The sequence below is a fragment of the Halichoeres trimaculatus genome, unplaced genomic scaffold, assembly GCF_033239565.1.
Source record: "Halichoeres trimaculatus isolate MK-OKI-2021-1 unplaced genomic scaffold, fHalTri1.1 fHalTri1_scaffold_14, whole genome shotgun sequence".
NCBI lineage: Eukaryota > Metazoa > Chordata > Actinopteri > Labriformes > Labridae > Halichoeres > Halichoeres trimaculatus.
The window spans coordinates 3,440,092-3,466,384 of NW_027437192.1; the positions used below are offsets into that span (position 1 = coordinate 3,440,092).

At 38.4% G+C, this 26,293-nt stretch overlaps 1 protein-coding gene across 2 annotated transcripts in view; it reads right to left on the reverse strand.

Moving 5' to 3' along the window:
• The window catches only part of LOC141802820 (CCR4-NOT transcription complex subunit 3-like), a 40,058-nt gene that overhangs the window by 12,902 nt on the left and 863 nt on the right, over nucleotides 1-26,293 (reverse strand). For both annotated transcript variants that reach the window (XM_074686579.1, XM_074686578.1), the window contains exons 2-13: nucleotides 21,374-21,436; nucleotides 17,900-17,967; nucleotides 15,779-15,853; nucleotides 15,314-15,403; nucleotides 11,465-11,593; nucleotides 9,994-10,089; nucleotides 7,021-7,149; nucleotides 5,356-5,446; nucleotides 5,122-5,255; nucleotides 4,495-4,551; nucleotides 1,413-2,403; nucleotides 47-152 (exon numbers count right to left, since the gene is read on the reverse strand). In XM_074686579.1, coding sequence (XP_074542680.1) covers nucleotides 47-152; nucleotides 1,413-2,403; nucleotides 4,495-4,551; nucleotides 5,122-5,255; nucleotides 5,356-5,446; nucleotides 7,021-7,149; nucleotides 9,994-10,089; nucleotides 11,465-11,593; nucleotides 15,314-15,403; nucleotides 15,779-15,853; nucleotides 17,900-17,967; nucleotides 21,374-21,398 — 1,991 coding nt within the window. In that variant the 5' untranslated portion in view covers nucleotides 21,399-21,436. The remainder of the gene's footprint in view (nucleotides 1-46; nucleotides 153-1,412; nucleotides 2,404-4,494; nucleotides 4,552-5,121; nucleotides 5,256-5,355; nucleotides 5,447-7,020; nucleotides 7,150-9,993; nucleotides 10,090-11,464; nucleotides 11,594-15,313; nucleotides 15,404-15,778; nucleotides 15,854-17,899; nucleotides 17,968-21,373; nucleotides 21,437-26,293) is intronic.

A 26,293-nucleotide genomic window follows, 5' to 3' on the forward strand; every position in this document is an offset into this window, starting at 1 on the left:
TTTTTGTGTGTGTGTGTGTTTAGATACTCATTATAGCCTCACTTACGGCTGATTGGCTGTCGAGGTCAAAGACGAGGATTGGCTGCTTTGTGATTGGCTGGCACTGTTGAGGGCGGAGTCTGTTGTGATGTCTGCTACCACAGAACTGTAACCTGTCACAGACACGAGAAACCAAGTCATTATCACCCTAACAAAGATACTCTGTAACTTTGAATATTTTGCTCTTAATGAAAAATGAGGTGAAGTTTCTGTGAAAAGCCAACTTTCCATGCACCTGTGGCTAACCTCAAGTTTTACAGCCCTGGGAAGATAACTACATCTACAAAAAGACAAATCTGGAAGAAAATACAGATTTTAATTCTGTGTGGATGGATTCATTTAACTGACAACGTGCCAGCTTAATGTAAATGTCTGATATCGACAAAACATGAGCAAACAACAAAAAATGATATATTACCCAAAAATGTAATCAAATTCGAGTATCATTGCAAATGTTTTGAATTTCTCAAAATAAATCTAATTTATTTTATTTTATCTTTTAAGAACTTTTTGAATTTCAATATTTTTTTTAGATTTTTGCACATTTTAGACATTTTTGTAATTTTTTCAAATTTTAAAGTCATATTATTTCAACTTATTAATTTTTAAAACATTTTTTTGAAATTTTAAAAGTTTTCAAAATTTATTCAAATTTTTATAACTTCAATTTTTTTTATTTAAATTTTGTAATCATTGATAATTGTTAAAAAAATTTTTTTACAATTATTGCAACTTCTTGAAATCTTAAAAAAAAAAGAAATTTGAGCAAATTTTTGAAATGTCAATTTTATTTTTATTAATTTTTGAAAATGTAATAAAATAAAAAAGCTAAAGACATGTACAATTTTGTGAATTCAAAAATGTTCCTGTTTAGATAATTCTTTACTTGATTTTAACTATGTATAGAATTTTATTCACTTCATATTCTTTTTTGCAAAGATAAAGTAGATTTTGTGGCTCTAGAAAAAACTTTAATCCAGGTGGAATGAGGCAAAATGGCTCCTTTAAAAGTAAGAGGTTGCAGACCCCTGGTCTAGCTGAGTAATGAGAGAGCGGCAGCAGTGATTGAGGATGAACCAGTACAGGCGATTATCTCCCCTCATGACCCAGGACGTAGGGGGTTTGATAAGACAGAGAAAAATCTGGAGTGAGGTTGCGATAGATAAACCAGAATAAAAAGAAAACTAACATTCATTCAGCACTATGTGAAGCCTGTTTAATTCTTGTGTAAATGCAGAAAGTAAAAAGGGGCGGGGCTAGCCAAAGGGTTGCATTCTTTGACGATTTTAAGATCTGATTCTAAAAGTTTAAACTTGTTTTTGCTGAAGAACATTTTCAGGAAACTTTGGCGTTCCCCTCCGTCAGATACTCACTGCTGCTCCCGTTCTGCTTCTGCTGGCTCGGCGGCCTGATGGACAGCGACGAGTTTCCCCCGCCCACTCCGCTCCCCACCGGTCCTGAGCTGCCTCCGTTACTCCCGATGACTCCCACTCCACTCCCGGGCGCCAAACCCCCCACAGGGCTCAGCGACACCAGAGACGACACCTGCACCCCTGTCTGACCTGAGCCCAAACCCAGCATCCCTGAGCCGATGCTGTTCAGCCCGGGTGCCGCTCCCAGCAGACCCCCTGTGGAGGACGTGGGCCCGCCGACTGTGATGCTCCCGCTGCCAATGGAGCCCAGCCCGCTGTTGGTTGTCGTGGTGCTGACCCCGCCTAAAGAGCCGGGGAGGCCCGAGCTGAGGGTGCCTACGGCGGCTGCCTGAGCGTAGGGCGCTGGCGTGGAGCTGGACAGGAGGCTGGCCATGTTGCTCAGGGACGCCGGCATCCCTGACAGGCCGAGACCTGCGGACATGGGGCTGGTGGTGATGGGGCCCGACAGGCCTCCTTTTCCCAAAGAGAGACCCAGACTGAGGCCGAGACTGTTCGAGGTCTGTGGGGGTCCTGACAGAGCAGGGGGCAGGGAGGATGACGAGAGGAGCCCCTGTGTGCTGACGTTTGGCGGGGAGGAGGCGGAGGAGGCGGGGTAGCTGTTGCTTGGGATGGGGAGAGGAGCGGAGGAGGAGGAGGTGTTGACGGAGATTTTGGCCTGCTGCTGCTGCTGCGCCGACGGGTGGGGCGGCTGCTGGGTGGCGTTGCTGTAGCTGCCGGTGGAGACGTGGGAGAGGAGACCCCCAGAGTTCAGGAGGTAACTGCTGCCCCCAGAGCCGCTGCTTCCTCCCATCGCCATGGTCGCCATCGAGACCAGGGAGGATGAGGTCAGTCCCGAGACGGAAGAGGAAGAAGAGGAGGAGGAAGATGATGATGAAGAGGAGGAGGAGGAAGACGATAGCGAGGAGGAGGGGTTTCCGTTCTTCACAGGTGACTGAAAAGGAAACAGGAAGACATTTCCGTGAGGAAAGACATCCGGCCACGTTCTCAAGATCACACGGCAAAAACTCAAATCTAATCAAGTTGTTTTGTCTCACTTTTATTAAAAACTGTCTTAATTTGAGCCACATGCAGCTGAAAAGTCCAGGAAAATGTCTTATTTCAGGATATTAAAAGACAAAAATGAAGCCTGAGTTGATTAATTATTGAGTGTTAGTCTTTCGGCTCTTTGGTTTTGGATCTTCTGTAGTCCCTGTACTTCATGAATCTTTGTGGTGAGAGGTGTTTGGTTTCTGTCTGGAATAAGTTTGAAGTCAGTTTCCATCACTAATCAGCAGGCGTTGGTGCTTGCAGGAAAAGCAAAGGGTACGGAGAGCAAAAACAGGCCAAAAACTGCCCTGCTCTAACCACATCCTGACAATCTGGAGCAGAGGTCTGCCATTAAACGTGTCACTGAGCCAATGAGCGTAAAGATTTCCTGACTTCCAGGAATGCATCAGAAACAATCAATCTGACCTAAAACCAACAAACGAGCACTTCAAAGGTCTTCACCTCTCGAGGACGGACCTGACACAGTTGGCATGTTGAAAAACCTGCACCATGATGTCATTCTCTCCACAAGCTTGAGACCTCTCTGTGCTGTAGTTAGTCAGAGTAAAGCTTCTGTGTGACTTAGTGTTTACAGTGAAACTGAGACTCTGCAGAAATACAAAAAACAAAATAATGGGTGATAATACTGCGTCACACTCTGGAAAAGCAACTTGTGGTGTTCCCCAAGGTTCAGTTTGATATTTGTAAAGTATTTAATAAAATAATTGTTGGCAACTGCAGAAAAGGAGCTGATCACGTTAAAAGAATGCTTTGATATGAATACGTTATTATTTAATGACAATAAAGCAAAATTGTTGGTGTTTGGTGGTGTTGGCAGTAAATAAAACAAGCGATATGTTGAATAAGATATGTCTGTTGTTTTTTTGTTTTTTTTGGAGTTTCATTTTTTCTTTAAAGACAGGGTCTATGTTTTATTGTTTTTGATTAGTATTAATTATTTTCATTGACATGTATTTTTTTCTAAAAGAGAGTCCATTTCATTTTCAGTTCACTTTTTTTCTCTTTCTTGTCTGTTAAATTTATTATATTTTTTGTTTAATTTATTTTATTTAAAAGATCCTGACCTTTTAATTACAGTTACATACTCTTAAGAAATTAAAGTGTCTTGCTTTTGATATGGTGTACTCACTTTATTATCCCATTTATCATAATTACATCAATGAAAAAATGAAAAAAAAAAAAAATAATAATAATATTGACAATAATATCGTTAATCAGCAATAATATTTTGGAAAATTATCGTCTAGCAAAATTTGTTATCATGACAGGCCTATCTAAGAACACCAGTTTTTATTTCTGAAAATGTTTTGTGCTCATATGATTTAATAACTCTCCTCCACAGATGAATTTCCCTCGCTGCACCACAGTGCCCGCTGACATAAAACTTGCGTACACAAACTCAGACCTGACATGGGATCTGAGCGTACCCGACGCCCACATTCAGATTGATTACACCCATTTTTCTGGTGTACGCACATTTGATAAATGAAGGCCATGGCGTTTAGCCTGCAGACATGTTTTAGGAGTTAGCTTATCTTTTGTTCTTAAACTCACTTTAGCTCGTTAAGATGCTAATTGGACTGAGGACAATGCAGCACATGGGGAGGACAGTATGGGCTGGAGACTGTTTATCATCAGCCCCTGGTTACACCAAAAATACCAAACAAATCCAGAAAACGGTCTTATTTTAAGATTTTAAATAGACAAAAAAGACGCCTGAATTTCTTTTTAAGAGAGGAAAAAAAATCTGTAAATGTGGTAAGAAAGATGTAGATGTTTAGTTTATTTATTTCAGGCATAACTTCTTGTCTTTTAAAACTTGAAAAACACATTTATTGAAATCGTCAGGTGAAAGTGGCTCATTACTGGCCCCAAAAACTGTTTTGCTTTGGAAAATAACATTGAAAAGGTTTATCTAACATAATGTATGAAAATGACTCAGAGGGATGTTAACCTCAGAGTTTTTTCGACTCACTTGACTAACTTCGCTGTCTGTGGACCGCCCCCGTTTCTTGTCATCTTCTGAGTTTTCCTGAAAAACAGAAAACAGCACAAACATGAAACCGGGGAAAAACACACAGCTGATGAAAAACTAAAAAAGAGATGAAACTCTTCAGGAGAATCAGCTGGAAGGATTCTGGTTCAAACTCAAACTTTAATGACGGCTGCACTCAACCTCCCCACTCCTCTAATGCAGAATCACTTCCATCAACTTTCCTGGGATGATTAAAAGTTAAACAATCACATTTCCCATGAAGCACAGGGGCGTACATCTCGCTGCTTTACGTTCCCTTTCATGCTGAAGTCAAACTCCATCTCATCAGCCTCCAACAATACCCCACCCACCTTTCAGACACGTCCAACCTGTAATAACTCGCTGCAAACCGAGCATGGGCGGGGAAGAAAGCGCCGACGACACAATGAGAGCAGAGCAGGATAATGGGAGCAGATAGCAGGGCAATTATCCTACACTAATGTGTGACATACGAACCTGGAGTTAGCGTAACACAAAACTTACAGCGATAAAACTTCAGAGCCGACTTTAAAAAAAAAAAAACCTGATCGAAGCAACACGCTGCCGTTTTATGAGCATGAGTCGTACCGTAGTGCAAGTTGCAGGTGAAGGAGGAATGGGTGAGGAGGAGGTGGTGGACGTCGGTGTGCTGCTGGAGTGCTGGAAGATCTCGTCCTCCAAGTGCGAGTGTCCCGGTGGGGAGGTGGCGACCAGCGTCTGAGCTGGAGCGGCAGAGACGAGGAGAAATAAGAGTGGTTAAGATTAAAAATCACTTCCTGTTTCACTGCTCTACTTTAAAAGTTTCACGTTTTCTGAACTTACGGATGTCTTCGAGGTCCAGATCGTCGTACAGAAACTCATTCTCTTCAAAGTCTGGATCCTGTGACGAGTCGAGATAGTACTCCACGTCGTCCTGTAAGAAGAAGGAGAAAAGACCAAAAAGAAATGACCTTTATTCATTTTCAGAAACAGACTTTAAGGTTCACTGTGGTATTTTCAGAGATGTTTTGAGGCAGCTATGAAACACTGTAGTCGATGGTTTCAAGAATATTCCCATCCCCTGCAAATCGATATTTCATTCCTAATTGATTTTTTTTTTATGTTTTAGTCTATTTTTACAGTTTGTTAAATATGTAGCCTGTTAATCCTGTAGTTTTAATTAAAAGAAGAAAAAAAAAAAGATCACAAATAAATGCTATTTATTCTTTGTATGGATCATTTGTTGGTTTTGTCTTCAGTGATATTTTCACTACTTTTCTCATGTGTTTGTCTGGAGATCCTACATGTAACCATGGCTGCATTGTTTACATGCGAAATCAGCTGTTAGCAGCCTGTAGCATGTCAAGGCTAACTGGTGCTAGGCCGGATGTTTCCCACAAGGTGAAGAGAAGGAGGTGAGGGCGACGTGCTGTGAGCTAAGAAGTGACGACATGGACCTGTCCTTCCATCCATCGTTATTGGGAACGTAAGATCTGTCTGCGATAAGACGGACAAGCTAGCTGTGCTTTCTCATCAGGCACTGCCTGTAAGACGAACACGAAAGAGGCAGTTTATTGGAGGGCAAAATACTTCTTTGTGTTGAACTGATCTTTAAGGTGCGCTGAATCTCTCACCCTCAATCGAAAGGGGCGCTTTTTCAGTCTGATGATATCAGCAACATGTTTACAAAAACTATTACATTTTCAAGTTTCGGCATTTGGTGTCTCATATTTGAGCTATTTTTGGTTTTAATGTGAGGATGGAAAGTTTCAGAAATGTTCCCATTCTGTTTCTGTTCCCACTTTTTTGAAATGGGTTTCCTGTGTTTGTCTGGAGATCCTACATGGAACCATGGCTGCATTGTTTACATGTGAAATCAGCTGTTAGCAGCCTCTAGCATGTCAATGCTAACTGGTGCTAGGCCGGATGTTTCCTACAAGGTGAAGAGAAGGAGGTGAGGATGACGTGCTGGTTCGACCTGTCCTTCCATCCATCGTTATTGGGAACGTAAGATCTATCTCCAATAAGATGGACGAGCTAGCTGTGCTAACCCAGCAACAGAGGGAATACCAGAGGGCAGAGTAGCATCATGCTATTCACAGACGTGGCTAACAGAGCTAACAGCAGACACCAAGGCCACATTGGAAGAGCTTCACCTGCTGTGAGCAGACAGGATCCAGGAGACAGAGACTGAACAGACTGCTGAAGAAGCTCAGTCCTGGGCCCTGTGGAGGTGGAGGCTGGCTGACTGGACAATGATGGACAAGCTGTCAGCATCTATTTTCTTATGGAGCTTTTTGCACTTTCTACACACTTTCTTACTTCGGTTTTCTTGATTGCTGCTGTTTTTTTTCAAGACGCCCACAAAGAAAACCTCAAATTAATAGATACAATCAATTTACGCCCAGATCTACTTCAGCCTTTAAAAAATAATATGAGTGCAGAAACTAACTTAAAGTAAGTTTGGGACACGTTCCATTTTTCTTGTCATTCAGATTTTCAGCAAACCTTAATCTTCCTGATGGCGTCGACCTGAATCGAGTCGTTGTCCAGCATCCTCAGGATGGTCTCCAGCATCCGGATGTGGTGCCGATGTTTCTCGATGAACTTCTTCAGCTCCTCGATCCGGTCCTGCTTCTGCTCAAACAGGGTGAGATGGATAAACAAGTCAAAAAAACATAAACAAAACTCAAACAACATAATAATAATGCCCATGTTGATATTTTGTTCTTATCTAAATCCTGTTTATTCATGTAAACAACCTTTTGATGCATTATTTAGCACAAACTGTTGATCTCAAACATCCTATGGCTGAATTCCTCTGACGGAAATCTAAAAAAACAGTTTAAATAATGAAATGACTGAAATGGCAAAGAAAAACATCTTAATGCAAAGCCTGTTTGGCTCCATATAAAACTGATGTTGGGTTTTAAAGTAAAACACGAGGAAGTGAGGGAACACATGAAAGGCTGAGCAGCAGCAGCAGCAGGAGAGCAGCTCCACCAGCGCTTTGTGGTTTTTATGCATCATAAAACACATCCACGGCTCCACGGTGTGATCTGAATATTTCATTCTCCCACACAGTTAATTCACACATGCTGTAAAGCACTTAAACCTCATTTATTTTGTATTCCTTCCCTCTTGTTTATTTTTTATATCAGACCTAAAGGGTCCGGAGTGATTTTCCCGTGAAATGTCGGGAGCAGAATCAGAGCACACGTGTAAATCTCTGCCTGGCTGAGCTGATGTGATGATGAGACACAGAGTGGCTGTAGAAACACGTTAGATGCATGTGGCTGAGCTGCAGAGAGGGGAATATTTAAGTACATATTAATGCTGCAGCAGCACATGTCGGGAACATGAGGGAGGCTGCGCGAGGTGCTAATTCACCCTCTGGTGCTAACTCCAACTAACCCAAAAACATCTGAGGTTTAAAGGTCAATTTTATCAAAGACAACAACAACAGGCAACAAAACTCATTAAAGAGGCTGTGAGGACTATCCTTTTGAGGTGGATTGAAACAACACTAGGGCTGCAGCGATTAGTTGACATAATCGACTAGTTGACGATAAAAATTCATCGACGCAAATTTTAATAGTCAACGCATCATATTGTTGTTTTTATTGTGGTTGTCACATGGTGAAATCAAACACCAGGGGGTAATACTCATTCTTAACTTCAGTTCACAGCATGAGGTGCTGTGTTATTGGATACTTTTATGGGAAAAGATCACTAAGTTCATACGTGAGGAATATTGATGAGGAAAAATCTCCACTCCCAGAGAGCGCTGTGCGCTGACGGAGGCTCTGCATCTCAGGCTTGGACAGCCTGACAGCTCCCGGAGTTTAGCGTCTGATAACGTGATTTAGAGAGTCTCCTTCACTCTCTGTTACAGACAGATTTTCAGGATCTGAGTCACAAACTAGAGTCAAAACTCCCCTAACTTTAGAAAAGAGAGGACATTTATCTGAAGGAGCTCTCACTCTCAAGCTCACACTGCAGCAGTAACACTCAGCGGGAGGAGGAGGGGCTGAGTGTGCATGAGCGAAATAGCGCATGTCGAGAAACAAAACTAAACGCATTGTCATGGAGAGCTGGGAGAGAGTCAGGTGGGATCATACAGAGAGCAAAGCCCCAATAAACAAATAAACATTAGAAAACAAGAACAAAGTCACTAACAAGCGGTCTGTCCAACTCTGCTTACAACAACTTCATTTCCCTGTTTCCTGCTCATTTTGGGATTTATTTAATTTTTTTGTATAGTACTTATATTTTTTTATGTCATCATGAATGAAATAAAGACAAACAAACACAGGGCACAGGGCTGACCAATCAGAGGAGAGAACCTAACTCTAGGTAAATGCAGCGAAAATGAAACTCACAGGTTGAATTATAAAGGTCTGCACATTTTAAAGACCGCATTAGGTAGAAACACAAAATAATCGTGATTAATCGACTAATCGAAAAAATAATCAATAGATTAGTCGACTTTAAAAATAATTGTTAGTTGCAGCCCTGTTGGACTATAAGAGTAAACAGACTGGCCTTTTATTTTTTACAATTTTATTCTATATTTTGCTTTTTGCTGTGCTAAACAGTGTTTTCTAATTAGCCCTGTTTTGAGAGGGATCGTTTTGGCATTGATTTGGGAAACATTATGGTTTTGAAATAATTGAACAACAGAAAAATAATCGTTAGACTAATTGTCCAATTAATCTTTAGATTAGTCGACTAATCGATAAAATAATCGCCTGATTAATCGTTTTAAAAATAATTGTTTACCCCCAGCCCTAAGCAGAAGCCCAGGGCGCTCACACCAAACACCCCCTCCCTGCTCCTCTGCTGGTTTCCTCTGCACTCAGACGGGGCCATATTTTACTTGACCAAAAACACAAATAAACGGACTCCGACTGAAAAAATCTGATTCACACTTTATTTAGAGAATTTTCAGCACGTTACTTTCACACAAAAACACCACTAAATAAGGCTCTAGTTGACAGTAAGGCTGAGAGTTGACAAACACAGTCAATACACAGCAACGGAGTCGGACCGTAGACGTATCTGGTGTTTCTGAGACGTTAGGGTCACGCTGTAGAAATATTTTCTGACGCTGCAGGTTTGAGGTGTGAATGCTGTGTGCAGGATCTGCTTGTTCTCACGTTCTCTGTAACCAACGCTGCTCATCAAGGGCCGAGCCAAAGAGTCTTTCCTCTAAATGAGGCCCCCAGAGAGGACTTTAAGAGGAGAGTGAGACAGAAACTAAGAGAGGTGGTCAGCAAGGTTATCCTCACGCAGGCAGACACAGAAGATAAATGAAGGCCTCACTATCTGACCTCCCTGACAGAGAGGAGGAGGGAGATTAGAGAGGAGAGGAGAGCCGGCAGAGCTGCTGACCTGTGTGTCAGGCACAAACAGAGAGGAGGAACAGAAGGAGAGGAGAGGAGAAAGGAGGGGATGGATAAGAGATGGGAACACACTGACCTCCTTGTCTCCTTTCTTTTTTCTCGTCTGGACTGAAAGAGACTCCACTTCGCTCTCGAACTGGTCCACCTGCCTGTTCAACGCGTCTATCGTGTTCTGCAGGAGGACGAAGAAGTTTGGTTCAGATTCACAGAAAATACAGTAAACAAAGACCACAGACCACGTCAAACCCAGACTTTTAGATTCATCAGGAACAGGGGTCTACAACCTTTACTTTACTAGGAGCCACTCTGCTTCAGATCAGCTGGATTAAAGTCATTCAGGAGCCACAAAATCTACTTTATCTTCACTGTAAAGACAAAAAGTGTACTAAATTCTCAACACAGTAGAAATCTAGTGAAAAATTATCTAAACTAGAAGTTTTTTGTGTTTATTAAATTGTACATGTGATGTCTCGGTTTTATTTAAAATAAATTTGAAAAAAAAGGAAAAAAAAATGTAATATAAATCTAATTAACATTTAAATAAGTTACAAAATATAAAAAAAATAATAATTTATTCAAAAAATGTGCAAACATTTCAGAAATTTGCAAAAAATAAAAAAACAGTGATTTCCAAATTTGCTTCATTAGAAAAATGTAAAAATGTCAAAAATTTGCAAGATTTTTCAAAAATATGGAATCAAAAAAATTTGCAAAAAAATTTCAAAAGTGAAATTTGAGATTTTTTTTAAAACACAAAACCTTCAATAAATTTGGATAATTTTTCCTAATTTGAAAAAAAAATGTCAAAAAATTCAAAAAAAAAAAAAAAAAAGCAAAAATCTCAAATTAAAAGCTTTTCTGCAAGAGGTGGTGCATATTTATTTGAGATAAAAATTGCTTTTTTTGGAGTCAATCTTTTTAATCATCAATACAACCAAACAAAAATTCTTTATCTAATTATATATTAATCTAATGCTGCAAAAAAAAATTTTTTTTTAAATGAAATTTAAAAGATGTAGAAAATTTGCAAAAAATCCAAAAATTTCATACATCTGCACAAAAATGATAAAACTGTAATTTAAAAATTTGCTTCATTTAGAAAAATTGAGAAATTTTGAAAATTTTGAATTTTTTTTTTTGAATATACAACTTAAATAAATGGCAGAAATTAAAAAAAAAAGTGGAAATTTTTTAAAAAATACAAAATCTTAAAAAAAAATTGGATTTTTTTGAAGAATGTCCAAATAAACTTAATTATAGAAGTATAGAATTTTGCAAAAAGTTCATTAAAATTGCACAAATCTCTAAAACTGAAAGCTTTTCTGCAAGAGATGATGCATATTTCGTTTAACAAAAAAATTAAAAATGCATAATTTTATTTAGTCTCAATCTCTTTTAACATCAATATCATCTTAATAAAAACTAAAAGTCCATATTTAAAAATAAATGTATTTAAAGCTACAAGGAGCCACTGCAAAGGAGTCAAAGAGACCCATGAGGCAGGTTGAAAACCCTTTATCTGGCATTTTTTTTAAGGCGTAGCTCACCGTTAGCCACGTGCCAACCTCCTCCTTCTCCCTCTGAGCCGGGTCCACCTTCAGGGCCAGACCGAGTCCTTCTTTAGAGTACGCTTTCGTCTTCGTTTCTCTCTCCACTACTTTGAACCGCTCCATTTGCTGCGGACAGACACGAGCACAGACGACAAATCACACAATTATAACAAAGAACAGAGATAAGAGAGGAAACAGGAAACAGTCACATCTTTAATCCTTTTTTAGAAAACCAGGACGGATAATTTCTCTGTGCGATCTTCTTGTGACTGTAGATACCAACTATGATATTATAAATTTCACTTTGTGAGGTTAATCTTTTCCCTAAGCTTTATAAAGTTGGAAAACAGAATCCTATTTTGTCTGTAGATACTCATGTTTTCTAAATGAGGGAAATGTAAATAAAAGAAAATCTAAACTTTTGTAATAATATTTAAATTTGTGTGACAATAAAGTTGAAAAAGACGTTCAGTATTGTTCAAAAAATGAATTTAAAAGAATAAAAAAAGGAAAATCTTGATAAATATTTTGAGAAAAATTAAACTTTAGAAGAACAAACAGGAGAATATTAAGGTATTTAAGTTGGGAAAATAAGGGTCAAAATCACCAAATTGACAGAAATCTGCTCTAACAAACCCAAACCTCACACCAGAGGAGTTGATAAACACCGTTCTGTAAAGATAAGAAGACCTCCTGTCTGTTTCTGAAAGTTGGAGCGGTCTCTTCTCCTCTCAAACTGAGAAACCAAAGCTCTGATTTTTACACCAAACGTGCATTTAGAGCTGCCAAACGCTTCAAAGACGCTGGAGAAGAGGCTGGAAACTAAATCTCTGATGTCTCTTACAACTTTTTTGCCAGGAGGAGATGTTTCTCACAGCCCACAGATGTTTCCTGCAGGGTTTTCAAGGCCCAGCGTATAATTTCAGGTCGGCCATGAAAACCGGAGGAAGTCTTGAAGAGCAGCTTTGGGATAAAAACCGGCTCATCAGGATCAGAGCGAGCTGAGAGCGAGCTGAGAGCGGCGCATTGTGCGGGCAGGTGGCTCACATTCAGTCCAGCTCAATAGCCCTCATCAAAGGCTCGTGTGGTTCTGCAGGCTGACGGGCGGAGAAGCTACGCTAAAGAGCAGGTGGTAGATTTCGGACCGGCTCCCATGATTCCTTGCTCTCTTTGAAGAATGCCAAAACCAGCGTGGTACAGATTCTAGTTAAATCGCTAATCTGAAGCATTACTTCTGCTGTTTTATTGTCACTGCCGTTGTGTTTTCGGCCTCATATGCTCAGATCTCAGTCGATGCTAATTAATCAGGCAAACTTATAAAACACAAAATTAAAACATAAGTTATCTAAAACAACTGGAACGTCCTTTTTTGGTCACTTAGATGCTGCAAACATGAGTTTATTTATTATTATTTTTTTAATACCTCTAGCATATCAGGTAAATACTGACCTTTCACATTTATATTAACTTCTAATCTTTGTGTGGAGCTTTGAAACACACCTGCATTTAATGACAGGGTATCTGCAGGTTTCAGAAAGTCAAATATAAGAGTTTTTAAGACTTAATGCTGACTTAATGAGTGCAGTGAGACTTAATGCCATCTTAAATGTACGGAGGACCAAAAATGCCAAAATTGAAAATAACTAAATGTGAAAATGAAAACAAATTAAATTAAATTAAATTTAATTTAATTTAATTTAATTTAATAGATAAATAAAAAATAAAAGTATGAATGAATACAAAAATAATACCACCTTATCAAAACTTTAAAATTATTGCTTTGATTTTGCGAAAAGTCGTAAAGGAGACGCAGCTTTTGAGAGTCATGTGGTAATTTCCTCTTTCTGTGGCGGCTGAAAGTCTCATCTAGTCCATCTCTGACCTCACTTGTGGATCAACCAATAGGGAAACAGTTCAACCCAAGACACACTTTTCTCTGTGTATTTCATGCAGGCAGTGTCTGCCAAAAAATAAATATATAAATATAAGAATAAATAAATATAAGAGCAGAGCATTTTTTCCATATTTACTCATATTTAATTCTATTTCCACATTTATTTCTGTAATTATTTTTACTTTTAATTATTTGCTTATAGAACTGAAACGATTCCCCGAATGATTCGAGGTACTCGATTACAACAAATACTCCAGTAATTTTCATTTAATTTTAAAAAGATCAAAGAGTGGTGTTTCAAATAGAGCTGAGGCCATATTAAGAGAGTTTTCAGACCCCTCAAGCTAACTCTTATACAAAATAGCAACTAGCAACAAATCTAGCTTCTTTTCTGGAGTTTGGAGACGAATGGGTCATTCTACGAAACAGGTGCCATTTGGGTCCGCAGCATTTGATGAGGTGTACAAGGCACAAAAAATGTGTCAAAGTGTGTTTACTAATTTTGGAGCTACCAAAGCAAGTGCTCTTATTGACATGCTGTATCAGAAAATTCTATTTCTTAAAGAGAAAAAAATTCATTTGAAAAATAACTGCTCTTTAACTAAACAAAAATGTATTTTATCCGATTACTTGATTAATCGATTAATCAATTAATCGATTTTTATTTTGGCATTTTTGGTCCTCCATATAAATGAAATCTAAGGCTGAAAACGCTTTAAATACATGCAACGGTAGGGGGATTGTGCTGTATTACAATCCAAACAAACATCATCAAGCCAACCCTCAATAAATCTGCACTTACCCATAGCCCCAGACTGGATAGCTAGCATGCAGATACTTAATAGATCACAGGGGTTAAATTAAAAAAAAGAAAGAAAACAGCAGAGAACATGTTTTTTGAAGTTAAAGATCAGGGCAGACAGATCTGAGCTTCTTCTATTTTAACAAATTTAACCTAAATTCAGGTGAATTTCATTGCTAAATAGAGTAACAGGAGCAACAGGTGTTCTATTTAAAACTCTGAATACATTACAGTATAAAAAAGTCAATAAAGTTGGGGTGTCTAGGGGGGAATGCCCACCAGAGGAAAAAATCAAGCTATTCTAACATCAAAATGAAGCTTTTTTGGAGAATTTTGAAATTACATTATGAAAAATGGTGACTTTGTTTTTTAAACTAATTAGAACAGTGGAATAAGAAGCCTCCTCTTTTCCTGACCTGAAGCAGCCTGAAATAGTAACAACACTGACAGACCCTCAAACCAGTCACTGAAGTTAGAGTATGAAAACATCAGACTTTAGTCTGGAGGAACAAATGAAAAACAGCTACTTTGCTAAATTTACCTTTTCCAGAATAATAACTTTATATAGATTTAAAACACTTTAATCTGTAAACCTCATTTTATTGTGATTACTACAGTGGAAGGTAATCCTTTGACTGAGCTGTAGATGGAGTCTGTTTTTTTTCGTTCAAAACTTGCACGTGTTAAAAAATAAATTAGGTCCCATGTTCTGTCAATCATGTTTGCACCCTCGATCCAAAACTTTTGTCCGTCATAATTTTTTCAGAACAGGTTCAACTTCTTGCTTTTTTTGCATCCCCCTGGCTCATTTCCAAGGTAGTTTGACCATTCAGAGACACCGTAGGCTACTTGCAACATCACATTCTTTTATTTTCTGATCTACTTTCTCCACACATTTTGGGCGGTGTTTAGATGAAATCCTAAAGTAAAAGTCTGGACGTGTGAACTAGTTTAAGACCCCTGAGTAATATATCTAATACCAGCATTTAAGGACTTAATTTACATGATTTTAAGACTTTTTAAGACTTTTCACCCTGAGTAAAGAATCTGTCCATGAAGACCTGGACTTTCTCTGATCCTTTTTCCAGTCTTGTCAAACACAAACACAATCCTCCAGAGCAAAGCCGGGTCCTGCAGAGCTCCTACTCACCGTCTCTATGAGTTTGCGGTTCTCTACTAGCTGCCTTTTGTCTTTGATCTCGTTGGATGCCACCCACGTCTTGATCTGGTCTCGAAGACGCTGAGGGACCAGAAGAAGAAGAAGAAGAGGAGACACAGAGAGAGAGAGGAGAGCTTCATGAGGGAACTTGTGAAAGGACCTGACTCCAGCGGTCACGGATGCTGAGCTCGGTGTCGACATGAAGCAAACAGGCTTGGCTTGGAGTTTGGTGAGCATGGTAACACACACACACACACACACACACACACACAGAGGCTGACTCCAGCTGACTGTGGAGATATTTAATACTTCATATGCAAACACACACACACCTCAGCGTCTCCATGTGGACAGATAAACCACCAACACATCAGGGCATCAGAATCAGAGCTGTCAGACCAGGATGATCACAGCTTCTGTCACAGTTAAATCACTGTCTCTCTGAAATTTGTTTACCTGTAGCTTTTTAATCTCTTTCTTGAGGTCTGCTTCATATTTCTCCTTCTGGTTCGCGTTGGCTGCATTGTGAAGCTGGGGGGAAAAAAGAAAACAAAGAGTTAAACGCAGCGTGTTAGCGTGGTCCTGTTTCCAGGAAACAGCATGTTTTTTTTAAAAAGTTTAATAACAAATTACAGTTAGAGCAAAGAGTTTGAGCTTTCAAAGGTTCCTTTTTAACGTCTCTCTGCTACAGAAGCTGGGAAATAATAAAACATTTAGGTGGTATTCTGAGAAAACCCTCAGAAAACTCAGCGTTTCCAGACACAGATTTCAAGGAACACTTAGAGGGTTTCAGGGATTTTTTTAGGTTGGCTTGGGTAAAGAGTGATTCTGTAATTAGGGGAATGTTTCAGGATTACAAAAAAGTGAAAAAAAAAATCTGTGCTTTTCAGCTTAATAATTTATCAATGAGCAACTTTAAGCTCTAATGAATGCTTAAATATTTAAGTAATAAAAAATGGTGCATTATTTTGTCAGCTGTGTTATGGAGAAAAGTTGTGACTATTTTTTCAACATAAATCCATATGTTACAGTTCCACGGTTTCATTTAGCAGACACTTATGTCCAAAGCAACGTACAACACAAGCAATAATCTAGCTACAAGTTATTTGGCTGCAGGTGCTGCTGTTAAGCACAAATATTGTTTCACTTTTTTTTCTTTTTTTCTCATTTTTTTATGACTATTTTTACTTTTCGTTTTCTTTTGATCTTTTATTTATTTTCTTTATTTCTTTCCAATATACTATTTTTTGTCCTTGTTTGCTGTTTTGACGTGTCTTTTTCCCTCTTCCTTTTTTTCCTTTCTATTTTCCTTTTTTTATTTTTTGTGTTTTTATGTTATTTCTTTTTTGCTGTTTCTTTTTTCATCATTTTAAATTCCTTTTTCTATATTTTTCTATTATATCTTTTATTTTTTGCCTTCTCGGTTGTTTCTTGGTTGGTTCCTTTTTCCCTTTTCTTTCTTTTTTCTATGATTTTTTTCTTTTTTGCCTCTTTTGTTGTGTCTTTTTTCCTCTTCTTTTTTTTCCAGTTTTTTTCAATGATTTTTTCAAATTTTCATTCATTTTCTTTTTTCACTTTTTTGTTGTCTTTTTGTCCCCTTCCTTATTTTTCCTTTTTTCTTTCTTTTTCTGATGATTTTTTTTTTCATTTTTTTCATTTTTGTCTTTTTTGATGTTTCTTTTTTTTGCTTCCTTTTGTCTTTTTTCACTTTTATCTTTTTTGCCTTTTTTGTTGTTTTTTTCCTCTTTTTTTCACTTTTTTCAATGATTTATTCAAATTTTCATTTATTTTCTTATTTGACTTTTTTGTTGCATTTTTGTCCCCTTCCTTATTTTTCCTTGTTTCTTTCTTTTTCGGATGATTTTTTTTTCATTTTTTTAATTTCTTTTTTGTTGTTTCTTTTCTCTGCTTCCTTTTTTTTCTTTTTATTCTAAAATTTTTTCCTTTTTCAATTTTTCCATTTTTTGCCCTTTTTTCTTTCTTTTTTTCTCCTTTCCTTTTTTCCTTTCCTTTTCCTTTCTTTTATGATACTGAAATTAGAGCTATTTAACATTTTCATATCAGACTACACTTCCTTAAAGTCTCCCTCATTCTTTAATTGACAGTTTAGCCAAAATGTAATAGAGTCTTGGCACTAAAGTCACATCTTTTTACACATGAAGAAACTGTAATGTGCATTTTAACTATTTAATAAGATCAAATGAAAAGTTTTAAAAAGGCCATTTTCTGCTTTACCAAATGTTTAAACATGGAGATAAAGTAACAATGCTGGACTTTTATACTAAAAGTGAATAATAAATTTTCGAACTGCTACATAAATATGTTGTAAAATCCCTGAATTTGGCCCCAACATGCCTCCAGAGGATTGGCCAATCAGACGTAAGGGGGTTTGAGAAGCGGCTAAAATGTGTTTTAGACACAGGCTGAAGTAAGGGTTTTGTAAAACACAAGTGTGAGAAAAAAAGGGGATTTCTTTGAGCTGAAGATCATGTAAATCTCCTGCAGGGGCACCAGAGGGACAATATACAGCCTGTAAAAAACACAACATCCCCTATTTAATCAAATATCTCTCCTCACCTTTTGCCAGATGTCTTCAAACTGTTCAACTCCTTCCGCTACTTTTTTCAGACATCGATCTATTTCACCTGTAGGAGACAAACGAAGCAGAACAATGAGGGGGTGAATTATCCTCATCATCACCTGAGAGAAGATCAACACGTTAAACCAGGTAGATTAACAAACACACAGCAGGAGGTTTTAAAGATCTGGGTCTCAGAAAGAAAAGTAAAAGTGCTGTTACAAAAACAAACCACTGACTGCTTCCATTGTAAACCACAAAGACACACAAACACACAAACACACACAAAAAAAACACAGAGTTCAACAGCAGGAAGTTTACCAAGTGTGTCTGACATCTCATAAAATATTCACATCATAAAAGGTACATTATTGTTGTAAGGGAGAGGTTACACACACACACACTTTTCCTCCTGTAACACACACACACACACACACACACACACACACACACACACACACACGCACACACACGCACACACACACTTACACACACACACACACACACACACACACACCTGGGTAAAACTGGAGCAGCTCTGTTGTTAAACTTTTGTTAACAAAGGTTTTTATGTTTCTGAAAGTGTAGAGATTTTAGAGACCAAGAACTTTTGGTTCCAGGAACTTCTTTTCACTAAATAACTGGTTCCTGTGGACCACTTTTTCCACTCTGGCTAAAGTCTCATCAAGATAATGCAAATCGGGCTTGTGATGTACAGAGGAAAAATAAAAGTAGTTTCGCTAAAATGTCCAAACAGCAGAGGGCAGTAAGACACGACAAAGGTCATTCAGTAAGGATGACAACATAGGAGGAAATGAAATACAGATCTGACAAGGAGATGATGACACGGATCTACACGTCAAACTAAGCTAGGATGAACTCCTGAGGACTTCTTCTGTGTCTGAACAGCTCCTGTAACTGGATCTCCACTGACACGTTCAGCTGAAAGTCTCCAGTTTACAGGGTCACTATTTAAACTGGAACACCGGGAGCTGACAGAGATACATTAGCACTCGCAGGCCCCATGTACATGAATGCATGTAACTCCAAAACACTAAAAACCCAGTAAAATTTTGCAAATTTATCACTTTCAAATTTCTTTCAACTATTTGCAACTATTTTGAAATTTTAAATAAAAAAAAAGAAATCAAATGAATATTTCTTTTTTATCACTTTTTTTTTTTTGCAAATTTTTCAAATGAAATAATTTTTTTAATTTGTGCAAAGTTTTGAAATTTGATTTCTTCAATTTAAGGGTTTTTTTAAGATTGATTTTTTTTACGAAGCTCTTGAAATTTTTTTTAAGTTTGATCTTTTTATATATTTTGGAAATTTTAAGAATTTTTTATTTTTTTGAGTAAAACTTGCACAATTCGAAGAATTTTTTTAATTTTTGAAAATTTTTATTTGATTTTTTTATTAAACTTTTGACAATTTCTTTTTCTTTTATCTTTTTTTATTTATTTCATTCTTATTTAATTTTATCTTTTTTAGAAATACTAGCACATTTTGAGATTTTTTTCTATTTTTGCAAGTTTTTGAAATTTCCAATTTTTAAAATTTTTTCAAATGTATTAGAATTTCAAAATAGAATCTTTTTGAACTTTCATATTTTTAGTTTTAGAGAAATTTTTTAAATTCGAATTTTTATATATAACTTTTGACAATTTATTTTATTTTTATTCTGCACATTTTCAAATTTTAAAGTTTTTTAGAAATACTTGCCAATTTTGTTTTATTATTGGGAGTTTCTTGAAATGTCCAATTTTTTTTTCCAATTTATTTAAAATCAACAAAAAAACAAAGACAGGAATTTTTAAAAATTCACAAAACTTCTTGTTTAGATATCTTATCCCTAGTTTTTTACTAGGCAAAGGATTTTATACACTGTATTGTCTTTATTGTGAAGGTAAATTAGATTTTGTGGCTCCTGAATGACTTTAATCCAGGTGAGCTGAGGCTAAATCGCTCCTATTAAAGCAAAAGTTGCAGACCCCTGGTCTGGATCAGTTACTCCAGAACTCAATAAAATGCACCTTGTTCCTGCAGTGGAAAAGCACTTTTACACTGTGTGTTCAGCAATCTTTTGAAACTCATCTTTTGGTTGGTACTGACCCCCGAAGCTGCAGGTTTGGAGATGCTATGACCAAGCTGTCTGACCATCATGGTTTAGTCTTTGTCTAAGTTTCTCATACCCTCACAGTTGCTCATTTCCGTGATGATGAATGACGTCCATACTGTAAGGCCTGATCCGTGCTGAGACACTGAGAGGAGACTGAAGGAGGGTTTGGTCTAAAAATGTGAAACATGGAGGAGATATCAGCAGCTTGGACTTGTATGAACGAGCTGGAGCTGGAGTCTGACCTTAAACCGCCTTGATGTTAAAATTCTGCTGCGGGTGTGTTATTTTTAGATGAAAGTCTACCTCCTCGGTAATAATACATTACATTTTGACAGACTATTTTGCTTGATCTTCTTAGCGGAGAGATTTTAAGAGGGGGGGAACATGTATGTGTGTTTTTAATACGACAGGCGTGAAGTTGGCAGAGTCACAGGAGCATACGTGAAGAGGTTTCTCAGTGCTGTCAGAATCTGTGTTTTCATCCTGAGCTGATGCACGTCACTTTATGAAAAGTCAAAGGACCGTGAGTGACGCTCATGTGAGACGGAGCCCGGAGGTTTTTCTGTCTCCACATAAAGGTGTGGATCGGGTTACAAAGCTGGGCGAGGTGAGCGTGAAGCTTAGGATGCATTAACATCAGAGTCCCCAGGAGCTGTCCTGGTAATCAGTCAGCGTCAGCCTCACCGACAGTCAGACTGATTAAATTTTTACAGTCGGAGCTCAGAGAGGAGCGAGGAGGAGTCAGAGCACGACGGGGAAAGTGTGTCAGACTTTTACATGGAGGCAAAGTCACCGCGATGATAAAAATCTGTCTCTGCAAGAATCCAACCTGAAGGTTATTTTTACTTTGGCTCAGCAAGAAAATCTCCCACTTAAAAATGCTAATTCTGTAAGCTTTAACGCTAACAGTGTAGTGTCTTGTAAGAGGTAGAAATATAATCCAATCCAGCTGCCTAAACCACCCAAAAAAGCAACACTCTTAAGACTTTAAAGCCCGGCGCCGACAGATAGAGCTCAGGTTAATCCGCCATGTTTATGCTGAGGCTACAGGAACCAGACCTGATTTATTTCTGGAGCCAAAAAACTTTAACCTGCAGGATGTCAGCTTAAAAAACTCACCTGTGACTTCGTGCATGTGACTCGAGCTGCACAGCAACATTTTTATAAAATCATTTTTAATCAGATGAAACTAAAACAGATGGGCGGAGCTTACCACAGCAGCAACTCTCCATCAATTATATCATTTGTGGTAAACCTCAAACAGCTGGCTGCGGATCAAACCGCAACATTATCCCTCTGCTTACCTAAATGTTTGCTCACACACACACACGTACACACACACACGGCTCACCTTGAAGTTTCCTTTTATCGGCCATGACTAATGACTAGGATGATGTCTTCATGCCGTCTTTCACTGCAGGAAACAGACAGAAACATGTTAGTTTATGCATTCATTAACTCGATTCGTGCACGGGTTTGTTTGTAGACAGATGCTGCAAAGCAAACAGGAAGTGGATATAAAAATACAGATCAATACGGCTGAAAGTAAAATCAGAGTGTGTTTACTCAATGAGTTATCAAACCTCATCTCCATGGATGCATAAATAGTAAACAAATTCTTCATGCTAATGCTAACACGTTTTTTTGCTTCCCTGCAGTCACACCTCACCGTAAAGACATCACGAACAGATTATGCAAAGACAGAACTTTCTGCTGCAGAGACAATGACGTCTCCAGCTGCTAAAGAAGTTATTTTGGACCAGAGTCTGTGCACAACATCAGCCTCCGGACGGTTCATCCGAGGTTGACGTGTTACTCTGAGTTACATCACACACTAAAGGGATAAAAGGACATCATCAGCTGGAGTTTACCACGCTGTGCAGCGAAGCAGAGGTCCTAGATTACTGCTGCAAGAAGAATTAACCACTCATGCATTTTTTTTCTTTATAGATCAATTAAAAGAGGTGGTATTGTGCTTTTTCAAGTCTTAATTTTGTCCCTTTGGTGCTCCTGTAGTAGTCTGATTCACAGCTCAAATAAAAGAAAACGTATTTTTAACCTATTTTTTTAGTGTACAACAAAAAAAGCAAAAAATAAACAAGAATAAGATTAAGAAACAACTTTTATTTATCTCAATTTTTTTTCCCTCAGTTTAGCTACTGTCTCTTTAAGACTCCCTGCTCCACAAACCCCCTTCCTTCTGATTGGCCAGCCCTCGAGGACAGCTCTATATGGATTCATAGAGGTTTGAAAATCGGCACATGATGAGTATGAACATCACAGATTGTCTTTAAATCTGGAATATTCTTTGGTGCCCTCTGGTGAACCCTTTTCTTTACTTCTTTCCACAAATGTTCATTTGGATTGAAGTCAGGTGATTGACTAGGCGATTTTAACAGATTGATTTTCTTTTTTTGAAACCATTTGAGAGTCAACTTTGCCGTGTGCTTTGGATGGTTGTCCTGCTGGAAGGTCCAGCCACGTCTCATCTTCATCATCCTGGTGGATGGCAGCAGATTCAGATCAAGAATTTCCCCATACATGGCTCCATTCATTGCTCCGTCAGTTATATGAAGTTTGCCAACACCATGAGATGAGAAACAACCCCATGCCATGATGCTTCCACCTCCAAACTTCACTGTTGGTGTAGTGTTTTTTGGCTGATGTGCAGAGCCATTTCTCCTCCAAACATGGTGTGTAGTATGACAGCCCAAAAGTTCAGTTTTGGTCTCATCTGACCAGACAACATTCTCCCAGTATTCTACAGGCTTGTCAAGATGCTGTTTAGCAAACTTTAAACCAGCTTCAACATGCCTTTTCTTGAGGAATGGAGTCTTGCTGAGCGTCCATAGAGGCCATGGCGGTGGAGTGCATTGCCTATTGTTTTCTCTGTAACAATTGTACCTGCTGCCTCCAAGTCTTTCTGGAGCACTTTCAGGGTGGTCCTTGGCTGGTTGAGTCCTCTTCTGACTATCTTTCTGACTCCCTGGTCAGAAATCTTCAAGGAGCTCCTGTGCATGGCCTGTTGATGGTAGGGTGGTGCTTCTTCCACTTGTGAATAATGGCCCCAACGGTGCTGACTGGAATATTCAGGTGCTTTGATATAAGTCTGTAACCAGTTCCATTCTGATGCTGAGCAACAATCAGGTTGTGAATGTCTTCAGAGAGCTCTTTGCCTTTACCCATCATTAGGTGTGTGCTATTTAACTGCTTGGTGAAAAAAACACCTTTTTTATAGGACCATCAATTTGCTCTAGCCCAGCTGATGTTGGTTTGCACTAATTGGAAGTTCAAGTAATAATTACTGACAGATTTCAGGTGGTATGGTGCATTTCCTGTCCAAAGTATACAGCCTTTCCATGGTGTGTTCAATACTTTTTTCCTGTGTTATCGTACCTAATTCACCACAATCATTATTTATGGACCTGAACGTTGTGATTTCTTTTCATGTGTGGATTATTTGAGTTAATACCAATGTCTGGGAGAAATTTTGTTTGAATTGCAGCTTTGGAAATAAATGTAATGAGAAAAAAGTTGATGAGTTCAGTACTTATTTTCCCCACTGAATCACTCACTCCCCATTTTTCTACCCAGTGTGCTCATAAACTACCTGTAATGATTGTTTTATTTCCCTGAGACGTCATACTGCACTGAAATCCTGAAGATGGAAAGTGATCTGTTTGCACAATCAAAAGCTGATGGAGCTGCTGATAAATGTCAACGCACAGAGTCAAAATACAAAGACGCAGACAAAATACGGGCACGCTCAGAGCGACGGGAAAGAAGTGAGACAGAGTAAAGAGAGAACTCAGACACAGAGAGGTCAGTAATCCATAGGAAGTGTGTGCAGATTAACCAAAATGCTCCCTCCTCTTTTTGTCAGTTTTTGTGTGGCTGACAGAAAACATGTCGGGGCATGTTGGTTAACCTTTGGCTACTTGTTGTCTCATTTTGCTTTTTTTTATCTGAGCGGGACAAGTTTTTTTCAGTTTGACTGCATTTTGGTCAATTATAGGAACTGAAATTTTTCAGACAAATAAAAAAATACTCCCAGTTTTGTGCTACTTATATACAGAGGTGTCAACGTATTCACATTTATTCATTAATTAGAAGTACAGATACGAGGGTTTAAAAAGACTTTTGTTGAAGTTAAAGTACCAACTCCAGCTTTTTACTTAAGTAGAAGAGTCAAACTACTGGTTTCAAAACTATTTCAAGTATAAAAGTAAAAGCCGCTCTTTCTCTCTGAAGTACCTCGACACATCATCTCAGATTGTTTTTGTTTTGTGTTTTTGTTTTATTCTTTTAACCAATTTCGATATTGGTAAATATTGGTTATCAGCCATAACAACCATAGACTGTAAAAAAAATGGACGTCCACTTGCTCAGCTTGAAGTGAGGTTTCCACAAAAACTGCTCTCCCTGGTGGCTGGCTGCAGCATAGGTTAAAAAATCCATCTCCCCAGTCATTCCAGATGGGCTGTGGTCAAACTTTAAAAAATTAAAACACCTCGTAGAAATGTTTGTCTCGTCTGATTGTTGTGGTGATTTGAAGATACCATTTGGCTGCCTTGTATACAAGTCCTCTTTTTTCTGAAAAGTTTCATTTTCATTAGTTATAAGAGGTTAAAAACAAGGTTTTACGTAACGTTTTACGATGATTGACAGCTGCTGTTCTCATGTATTTTTTCCGGGGAATGTAAAATATGTTGGGAGGTAGAGTCAAGAAGTGATTAGACTCTTGAAAGAAAAAAAATATTATTATTTTTGTCACCCAGCTCCACTCAGATTCTCCCAGAATCCCTCATTGTCTCTACTGCACAGACTCTGGCTGCCATTGGCTGCGCCTGTGACTGCGGTATTTTGGCTTCAAAACCTTACTATGATAAATAGCGGAGCAGCTCTGTCTTCTTTGTCTGTTTCTTGTAATTTTTTTTGTCTCTTTTTCGTCATCTTTGTATTTGGAGTGGATCAATTACTTTGTATGGTTCATTTTTTTGGTCATGGACACCAAACTTTTTGTGGCTTCAGTGATATTTTTACTATTTTTTCTCCTGTGTTTGTCTGGAGATCCTACTTGTAACCATGGCTGTATTGTTTACATGTGAAATCAGCTGTTAGCAGCCTGTAGCATGTCAATGCTAACTGGTGTTAGGCCGGATGTTTCCCACAAGGTGAGGAGAAGGAGGTGAGGACGACGTGCTGGTTCTCAGGTGTGAGCTAAGAAGTGACGACATGGACCTGTCCTTCCATCCATCGTTATTGGGAACGTAAGATCTATCTCCAATAAGATGGACGAGCTAGCTGTGCTAACCCAGCAACAGAGGAAATACCAGAAGGTAGAGTAGCATCATGCTATTCACAGAGATGGCTAACAGAGCTAACATCAGACACCAACGCCACATTGGAAGAGCTTCACCTGCTGTGAGCAGACAGGATCCAGGAGACAGAGACTGAACAGACTGCTGAAGAAGCTCAGTCCTGGACCCTGTGGAGGTGGAGGCTGGCTGACTGGACAATGATGGACAAGCTGACAGCATTGATTTTCTTATGTATCATTGTTATTGTTAGCTTAGTGTTTTATGCTGTACTGCTCTTTACTTCTCATTGGATGAATGCTGCAACAAAATAATTTCCCTCTGGGGATCAATAAAGTTTTATCCCATCTCAAACATTTGAAGAGTGAACTGTAGATAAACACTGCATGTGATGTGCAGACATCCTCTGTCCTGATCTTAAAGTGACTCATTTGCATCCTTTCAGAGTTTAAATCATCAAAGTTCTTGAGACAAGATCTGAAGATCTGCTCTCTGCATTTGCAAAGTGTGCACACTTAATTCAGTCATGTGACCTGAAACAAGCTGTCACCAGTTTCATTTTTAGGATTAATCTTCAAGTCTGATATCACTTTAATGCAGCCCTTCACTTCACCACAAGATAACTCACACTGCATGCAGCACCACAGTCCTCACGTACACACCCCGGCAGATGTTAAAACTCAGGATGAATTCAGAAAAGGTTATGATGTGACCAAATATCACATAACAAAGAACACGGTGAGTTTTCTTTAATTAAAAGCTGCTGAGGCAAAATTAACCTGACTTTACGATGTGTATGTAAGTGAGTAAGCTGGTTATTTGTAAAATTTCCATCCGCTTTTTCTCCTTTTGGTCTTTTCAAGGATGAATCAGACGTAATGTTAGTGTATCGTAAATTTCTCACCTGATTGTGCATTTTTTTGACTTATATTCCTGCAATCATTCTTTAAAAT